The 9,857-nt window shown below is 33.6% G+C and overlaps 1 protein-coding gene across 1 annotated transcript; it reads right to left on the reverse strand.

The window, feature by feature from the left end:
- Positions 1 to 328: 328 nt before the first annotated feature.
- LOC126828810 (26S proteasome non-ATPase regulatory subunit 6) lies at positions 329 to 8,476 on the reverse strand. Its single transcript, XM_050558815.2, has 8 exons — positions 8,288 to 8,476; positions 4,890 to 5,095; positions 4,064 to 4,209; positions 3,425 to 3,644; positions 3,010 to 3,118; positions 1,899 to 2,067; positions 1,280 to 1,385; positions 329 to 511 (listed from the first exon to the last, which is right to left on the reverse strand). The coding sequence occupies exons 1-8, from the start codon at positions 8,430 to 8,432 to the stop codon at positions 443 to 445; spliced, it is 1,170 nt and encodes a 389-aa protein (XP_050414772.1). The 5' UTR covers positions 8,433 to 8,476; the 3' UTR covers positions 329 to 442.
- Between the last annotated feature and the right edge of the window lie 1,381 nt (positions 8,477 to 9,857).

The following is a 9,857-nucleotide window of genomic DNA, read 5'->3' on the forward strand; positions in this document are numbered from 1 at the left end:
GGGAAACCCCCACAAGATATCTGATTGATTCTTTCTTTCTTCTATAAAGCCTATAAATACCTAAGAACTATATATAACACCTTCCTGTTTATCTGTATTTTGTTTCCAGTTTAAATATATAGGACAGAGTTCTCCTCCATAATATCCTACTAGTTTATCATCTGTAGCTCATGCACTTTTAATATACTAGTACTCTATGTATCTGTATTCATGGTATCATGCATGATACTAAGCATGCTTTTCTAGAACACCTGATACCATACTTTGTCTTCATAGACAGACCGTCCAGCAGGTTGAAGGGGTATGCAATAGTAAATGACAATGTACGGAAATTGAAACATGTTTATTACAAATAAATGTAGTGGACCAAGATAATTTATGATGAATGAGGAGAATTCTATGTATATATATGATAACAGTAAGTAAAGAAATGTCTTATTATTCAAATATTGATAACACGGCTTAGTTTCTGTACACGATTCAATAAAATATCTCCTTGTTTGATGGTAGACTGAAAAAGAAAGAAAAGACAAATAAATATGGCTGTATATTTATTATCTTTTATTTACATAAGTTATATTTGTTGAAGACTAACCGATTTATTACATAATTACAGTTAGCCATTGTCAAGAAATTATGTCTTAAGACATACAAAAAGATTCAAAGTGGTGTCATTATGATTAAATTTTTTACCACTGGACAAACTATCTTACAATAACAATATTGTAATTTTAAAGTCGTATTTACAGTAGTTTCTTGTTTTAATCTATCAAACAATTAATTAACACCAAGCTAAAATATACTGTCATAATAGTGATTTCACATTTGGCATCAAAATTTAGTTGCTCGTGAAATTGTGGATGCACCAATAGATATCTGCATCAAATATGGTTGAATAATAATTGATACAAATAATTTCCATCTTCAAAAATCAACCAGATAAGAGCAAATACTATAATAAATAGGAAGAAAAAACAAGTACAAGCTTGCTATGGATGAGGAACTGAATATGGCATCATCGCTGCCAACTTGGAATTGTGACATCATATCAAAAATCAAAGTCTGTCAAATGATGCACAATTGTCCAAGGAATAAGCATGCCAAGTGTTATGTTGACCGTATGTACTTTAATTAGCAGAGTCAAAGACCTTTTTTTTTTTAAAGAGTGTACCCCCTAAAAAGAACAAGATGAGTATAGTAGTGCATGGGGCCTAATTCCTGGTCCAATAAGATGTTTTACTTTATCAGTGTATAAGAACTAGAAAGAATCTATATATACCTGATATTGCCAGTTTTTACTGTCAGGTCGGTTAGTTTCTACGATACCACCAACTTTATCTACTTTACAATGTAATCGTCCTGCAGCTATAAAGCGTGCTAATTCTCTGAAAATGCAAAAGATATATAGTCAGAGTTCAATTAATGACAACAATGTATACACATTAACATGAAATGTTTGCCATTGACAAAAATACAGTATATCGCCTAAATGTAACACATATGTCCTAGCTACTACGGAAAGAAAGTGCCAGGGCAGTGGTTGTCTACTTTTATTGTAACTATATTTTAGCAAGAATCTTGTCTATTCTTGTTACTGTTTTACGCTAATTTTGGCTATCCAAGAAACAAGACATTTTTCTTAACGTTTTGAGAAAGTGAATTTTAACTTCAAAGTGTGAATCCCAATGTGTTAGAGTTATTTTTTCAGGCATATACATGTAATCCACTCCATTTCTGAAAGATATTCATAACTGAATTCAGATTCTTTAGCTTTAAAAGTAAGTTAACAACAGAATAAGCTGTCTTGTTCTAAAACATACTGGATTCAGTAAATAATTTGCAGTGCTACTGAATCTGAGGAAGTAACTCTTATAAATTTGATTACTAGCTATACTTACTGATCTATAAATTCTACTGTTACACCAAAAGCACCTGCCATATATTCTAATGTTAAACTACGATATGATTCCAACAGCTGGGCATAGGCTAGAATTCTCATTTCTCGTACATAATATCTATAATGTGGTACAATCAATCTATCTGCTTTCATTAAATCTTCTACTTCAGCTAAATCCAAATAAATATAAAATAATAAACATGATTATATTAATATTTCACTTAATTATTATTTTCCATGAAACAGACAATAAATTATTTGGAGAATATGCTGAAGGTTTTGATCGCAAATTTACGCCAATTGCGTTGGAAATATAAGCTTGGTGATTTTTTTTGTGACAACTTTATACTGTATGGTTATTCTCTTTTACCTATGGCAAAGGTTTTGTTTTCATAAAGTTTCTAAGTGTAGTTTATTTTCATGCAGTTTAAAGATACATTATGGGAGATTAGATAAAGAGCTGGCAGTTCTCAAAATAATAATAGTTAAAAACTAGATAATGTAAAGGGAATTTGCTGAAAAATTCAGTCAAATTGATCCACTCTGAACCGAGAATTTAGTGATTGAATTTTTGGCCTAGCCCCCATCATCATTAATAAAGTCAGTACGATAAAAAACATAGTCTTTATGACATCGAGAGTTGATTATGGTCTGGATAAGTTAATTAATGTCTTAATTAATAATTTAGATAACTTTTAAGGCCTAAAGAAAGACCTGAAATAGACCGATTCAGCTCTTGCATAATGAATATTTAAGTGTTCTGTTGTGCATGCTCAGTCAATAGTCACAAAATTACATACTATAAATAGGTTATCCATAATAGGTTTATCCGTTGTCTATATATGAATCTAGGATTAGTGTTTTAAGTAAGAGTAGAATCAGCGGCTTCTATTTCTATATAAAATCAAAATCGCTTGTTTGGGATTATTGGGTTATGCCTTTTCTCGTCAGTTATCTAAAGAGCACTTTGAAGTCATCCTCTTGTTCACTTTTAATAAAGTAAATGATTATTGGCCATCTTGTGCCGTTGGACTTAAACTCTCTTACTATGATTTATCCATGACTATCTTCAAAATATTGTTTAAAATGTTCATCAACAATAGAAAACTTACACAATGACCTGAAGAATTCTTCGTATCTACAATCATATATAGAGAAGAGATATTGTCGTATTTTAGGTAGACTGTGTAATACTTCTAATATTTCAGAACCTTTCACTACCTACAAAAAAAATCAAAAGTATAAATATTCAAATCATTTCATATGATATACATATAGTTAATGCTTCATTCTTTATTTCCATTTTAATTGCCGCGCATTTGTAAACAGTTTCATATGAATAAAAATATAGTACCATCGATTGTAAAGGAGAGACATTTTAGGTCCGTAATACAGCATCAGTCGTTCGATGAAAGATTAATCTTATACAAAAACAACTACTACACTTACTTTTACACATAAAGCAGCATCAGTATTTTGATGAAAGATTAATCTTTATACAAAATAAAATGCAACTACTAAACTTACCTTTTCCCTTAAGACTGGTCGTTCCAAGGCAATAACACTACAAAGCACTGTATATGTGACAAATTTTTGATAATCCATCAATTCATATGATGTGAATGTTGCAACTGTGTCCAGAAATAGATTAGCAGCTGTTTTAAATTCTCTAATAGACATACTGTATACACCACGATAGACTTTTAATCTGTTCCTTCTATCCCAATCACCACCTTCATCAATTAAACTATAAATATAGGATGAAAAGAGAAGAGATAAGTATCAAACATGTACACAACAATATTTAGACTTCTGAGTTATCACCCTTGGTAGAGCTTGAATTTTGGGAGGTAAACATTCTCAGTCTGGCTCTACATTTTGTTTATCAGAGTGATGAGAATGGGGTTTTACGCCCACTCAACACATACTAGTTCATTACATGACTAAATTATGGTATAATTCCATATGATCCAAAGAGCACGTTAGACCACTCAAACAACCACCCTACCACCTTTATTTATTGGCCAAATAACATAATTCACAAGGAGATTATTGTAAAGATAGGTTTCATTATTTTCGATCGCTACTATCTACAAGGACTTGACAATGCTCCTGGCTTTGACAGCTCTATATTATACCTGTGAAAATTTAAAAATGTTGACAAACCTCTGTGCTTTTTCTAGATTTTTGGTGATCAAATCATGATCCATATAAAAAAGTCCAAGTCGAATAAGATGAAAGACTAGATCTAATCTATAACCTAAAGACACAGTTTTCTCGTATGTTTTACGAAATTGACTTAGTGCTGCCTCCTGAAATACATAAATAAAAGATAAGATTCAAAATCACATGGATCAAAAAACAATTAGGTAAAAAAAAAAAAACCTTCTAAATACAGTCTATAAAATCATAAATAGTTTTTTAATTACTTGTAAGGCATTTTTTGAATGGGTTGTGTTTAAATTAGATTGTGTCTATTCCTCAATAGTCAGCACTGGCTGTGGATGCAGAATTTATACCGATCACACATTACATGTATGTCTTTTTAGCAAACACCATTTTACAAATAGAGTTGACACACAGTCATAGTATATATATATATTCAGTTTCAGCCATAGCTAAATTGTTTATGAAAATGGTATTAGGCCTTTATTAGACCTTACATGACTAAAATTGATTCTGGTTTGTGTGGGGAAGAAAATGTATTTGCTGTAATTGCCGTAAAGTTCAGTGGTGTTATTTTTGTACAGTCGAAATAAAGTTTCTGAATTTAGGTTCAGTGGTCACCATGGGTGAACGGATTATCATTGCGGTAATCTATTAAATAGCCCGAGCAAAGTCCACTTAGTCAACGGTAATATGTCCACTGAGGGTAATTTGCGCTCAACATATACATTTATATTTCGTAGATTAAATGCACATGTCCATGAATTTCCATTTTCGAATGTCACCAGTCCTATTGCAAGTCAAAAGGGTAGACAGGTGTACACACCTTGTCACCAACTTTACACAAAAATTCTGCTTTCTTTAACATTGAGTCTCTTATTTCTGTTTCTCCCATGTTCTTTTCAGCATCCTCAATTTCTGCATCTAGTTTCTTGAGTTCAGCTTCATTTGCCGATTTCATGTCTTTCAACAGTTTGGTATCAACTTTCCATCCCAAATCCTTACACACTTCCTCATACCATGTGGCCATACCTATTAATTAAAATGATGATTATGATGAAGCTTAACCATAAAGCTGTGATAATAACTTGAACATCTTATATTCAGAGACCATAAATGATCAAAGACAAGTCATAAACTATCAAAAAGGTTACATTATGACTAAATTCATAATAATAGCTTTAAAATGGGTTCTCAATGGATACGGTACAACAAATAGTCACCAGAACAGATCCATTGGGATACTAATATGTTACAGGCATTGCCTGAGTAGTGTGAAGCTGATTGTTACCAAATACAAAACCTTCATAATTAAACTTATCAAGTGATGTTAAAATAGTCAAAAGGGATCTAAAATTCTCTTTTCTCCCCTTCTGCATTGCGATCTTTGTTCACTTTTGGGTGTAGAATTGCAAAAAACGGGATGAATATAATTGTCTGCCAGGTTTTGGTGAATATTCACGATTTTGAGATAGAAGGATACAATAGTTAAGAGGTTGGTTAGGTCTGGTGTGACGTCGGTGAATGGTTGCCTTGATAGACGAAAATAATGGAAAAAAGTGGCTACGGCTCGTGTCATATGGTTTAAGCTTATGTACATACGGACAGAAATTCAGACTCCTGTAGTTAGACAACTATCGGTAATTATAAGTAGTGACTCAGTGAGCAAGTCAAATACATGTATCGTTAATATACATGTGCAGTGGTTGCTACAATTTCGAATTTTAATTTTTTTTTTTAATTGCATGACAGGCAAAAAAAGCCTATTTTTTCACACAAGGATTACAGATTTATTTCCTTCACGCTTGAAGTTTTAGGTTGTATGGCAGAATTTACTACCGTAAGCAATTCTACTGCATGAGTGAGCTCTCGTTGAAATTGGACACTTTGCAGTATATCTCAATGCTTTTTTTAGCTATGGTATGTTCTCATAACTAAGACAAGACCATTCTTATCTACATGTACACTAGACCTAGTGTTGTTACTTTAGTAATTGTGTCTGATCGGACTATACGTTCTTTCACTGTTATTGTCCATCCCTAATAATTTTTACACCACCTTGGTTCACGGCTATGCTTGGCCAATATTCAATATCTAGGAATGGAATGTTACCATAAACAAATATTCCTGCTGTACTTCGATTAACCGACTAAACTGTCAGTATTGATACGGTACCAGTAAAGTTTTTATATTTAAGAATTACATAAAACCGATTAATACATATATAATTGAAGCATAGCAAAAATTTTCGTTTATGCATGGTAACATTCCGTTACTAGATTTTGAATATTGGATAAGCATATGCTGTGTTATTTCCATATTACATGTCATTAAAGTCGGACAGTAACAGTGAAAGGACATTATAGTCCGATCAGACACCGTTACTAGTCTAAAGTAACTATAGTACATAGGCCTAGTCTCTGTTGTTGTTCTTAGTGTTTAACGTCAGCTTCCACCAAAGGTGATATTGCAGACATGTTGTCTTATCTTCATTTTTATTATCTTAGCGCACACGTAGCCCGGGTCTTTCCTGTGGGAGGAAACCCACGAGGTTGAGATGGTGCCCCTATCTCCAAGCCACATATGCTCACACCTGAGATCGAAACCACAACCCAGAGGTGGGTGACAGGCCAGTTAGATGTCGAAGAGTGAGACTCTAGACCATCAGGCCATCTCGGTAGCATGTCATTTCGGTCTGTGTCATTTCAGACTCAGTTTGATGACGGTTCAGACTTTACTTGACGACTTTTCGGACTCGGTCTGGCGACATTTCGGACTCGGATGAATACTTAAAAGACTGTTGAACATTTGTGTGATATATTTGTAACAGCTGGGGATTTTTTTGTGTTTTTTTTCGTTTTATTTGAGTCCGATAGTTGTTTTGTTTTATTTAATTGATCGGCTATTCTCGAGACCGCTAATAAAAAGACAACACTGATTTTACACTGCTTGTTCTATTTAGTTTTGTTTCATCGGCGAGTATTGAACTTGACAATATACAATATTGTTGAAAATTTGTGTATATTTAGTAATACTGCTAATGTTTTTATAATTGTGAAAGCCTAAATAATTGTCTTTTACGTAAGTCGGAATAATTGAATCAACATATGGCCGCCATTATTGCTGATTGACAACTCACGTTTTTCCTCGTCCACTAAAGAACTGTAATGTTTCTTTGCGCATACTATAATAATATAGGGATTATCGGTTAATCAGCTTTAATTATCCACTTTGATCGTTGCCATTTCTAAAATTTTCCAGAAAGAGTTTTCTTTGTACGCACTAATTTATCGATTGGTACTTCTATCTATGGCCAGCTTGTCAAGGAATGCATGTAAACGTGTAGCTTCTGGATCATTTTGAAATAAATTCTACCGCATATTATCCTTTTTAAAAAAAATTAATTACTTTTAGGGGAAACGATGACAGTTGTGTTCAACCTTTCTTTTCAACTTATTCCCGAGTTCGAAACGTCACCTGCCCGAGTCCGAAATGTCGCGGCCATATATTTTTTGGTCGGAAATGATGTGGGTCCGAAATGATGTGGGACCGAAATGACATGTAATATTGTTATCGCCATCCCAACCCCCCAGGGCCAGTCCTAGTCTACTTAAATCTAAGTTATTTTATAATCATATGACCAGATCTGATGTCCCCACTCCAGCTAGTGAAATAGAATGAGTGTGTGCTTCACAAACTATTCCTTGTGAAAAATCGCGCATGCTTAAAGGGACAATAACACTCTTGCTGACTTGAAAGCTCCAGAAAATAAATAATATCTCTATCTAAGTACTACATGTTTAATGTCCTACCTGTTGTGTAAATTATCCATTACATTCTATTTTACTTGTCCAGAGGGTTCGAAAATATTTTAAAATCGAAGTTTCATTTGAAAAGGTTAACGTTAGACGTTTCAAACCATTATTTTGAATTTTTCAAAATTTTTAAATAAGGTGTGTTAAGATGAAATTTGTATCATCAATTAATTGAAATATTCTAAAATAGTACAATTTGTTGACCAGAATAAAGATTGGGACATATTATTCAGTTACAACAAAAGTGGTATTGAGCCTTTAAAAAGACATGAATTGGGTCAGGAAACGCGTAAAACATTCTGGCCGAGAGAGCTTCATGACAAATCAAAATTGAATAATGACAACAGCAAAAATATCAATACGACCAAAACAATCACCGAAATTGGTCGGTAATGCTTCCAAAACTTACTATCGGATTTGATAGCATCCAAAAGTGTCTTCTTGAGTTCACTGTCATTCTTATGTTTATCTGTTCCGAGTAAATATTTCCACTGAGAATACTCTAAATTTGGATTTTTTGCTAACCCTTCTTCTTCCAAATTTTCCACCGGCATGTTGCTTGAGTGACGTCACAAAATCCACTGCGGAACTGTAAAATTTTGGTTGCCGAGAAACGAAACGAAATTGAACAATAGCAGACGATTTTTTTACTAACCGGCAATGACCAACGACCCCATCCCCGAAGCGCCATTTATTAAAGCGCAAACAAGGGCATATCAATCTGACCCCCCACCCCAATCTGTTTTACAGACCTAATGCGACATCCGTCTTTTATCTCTGTCCAAGATGACTGACCTTTAAAAGGTCAGACCGCTGTGGTTCTAAGGGTGACGTCACATCACAATGTTTACCAACAAAACAAGATGGCATCGATAACGCCAAAAAAGATTACTTCTGTGGCTTGTTTTGTTGTTTTAAAACAAACACGAGCAGGTCAATCATATTAGACGGTAAAAAATGTACTTCTGAAAGAATTCAGAGTAAACAAACAGAAAAAAACGTCAAATTGATGGTCACACGTGCGTTGTTTACATCGAACGTAGTAATATGAACAGGTACGGGCAGAATTATATCGTTTTACCCATTTTACGCCTCCGCGTACTATTTTCTGTACCTTTTTACACTAAATATGGAATATTTTTTATCAAGATATAAATCAAACACCTTTATTTATTTTTCTAATACTAAAAAAAAAAAAATGTTTCAGAATTTAATATGTCGAAAGAAAAAAGTTAATATTTTGTAGTCATTAAGTCGCATCGATGTCATCCTTATCAGTGATTGTAGCGGCCAAGCGAATATTCACTGCGGATCTGTGTGCCCCCAACCACCCACCCAACCACCCAACCACCCCAACTTCGGGGCCTACGGGATATTAAAACATTTTTCATATAAAGTCTATAAAGGGCAAATGTTAGACAGGCCTCTTGGCCTAATTTTCAACCCTTTGAAAATAAAGTTATTATTACCGGTATTTAATTATTATTATTATTATTATTTATTATTATTGTCATCATCATCAAAGAGACACGTATGGTGGACTAGAGATGGAATGAATCCCGATAGTTAGAGTAAATTTCTATGGTTGGCTCTATGAAAGACCAAACAGCTCTTTATTCAGTGTTCTCAATTCTTAGTTCTTAATTCATAGTCCTTAATTCTTATTTCTTCATTTGTAGGCCTACACTACAATTGGAAGGCCTATCTTAACATCAATATTTGTTTTATAAATCAGACATTTGTCATATCAGATTAGGATCATTCCATGTCAAGTGAACAGAGCTTGTAAAGTGACCCCCTCAGAAAATTATGAAAAAAATATATGTTATCAAAGGATCGCCTACATAATTAGGCCTATGTAAAACTGCAAAGTTATATGACTCAAGCATTACTATTGACTGAGATATGACCATTGGAATCGGGGTACCCGTTCACAAGTAGGCTACGTATATATGAATGTGCAAGAAAATATTTTCCAA

The sequence above is a fragment of the Patella vulgata genome, chromosome 7 (assembly GCF_932274485.2).
Source record: "Patella vulgata chromosome 7, xgPatVulg1.2, whole genome shotgun sequence".
Taxonomy (NCBI): domain Eukaryota; kingdom Metazoa; phylum Mollusca; class Gastropoda; family Patellidae; genus Patella; species Patella vulgata.

Excerpts from the sequence above, each read along its gene's own strand:
- LOC126828810 (XM_050558815.2), bottom strand. The coding sequence starts at position 8,432 with ATGCCGGTGGAAAATTTGGAAGAAGAAGGGTTAGCAAAAAATCCAAAT. Across the intron at positions 5,096-8,287 it reads GGATGCTATCAAATCCGATA|GTATGGCCACATGGTATGAG; the intron begins GTAAGTTTTGGA and ends TTTAATTAATAG. Across the intron at positions 2,068-3,009 it reads AGAATTCTTCAGGTCATTGT|CTGAAGTAGAAGATTTAATG; the intron begins GTAAGTTTTCTA and ends ATTTGGATTTAG.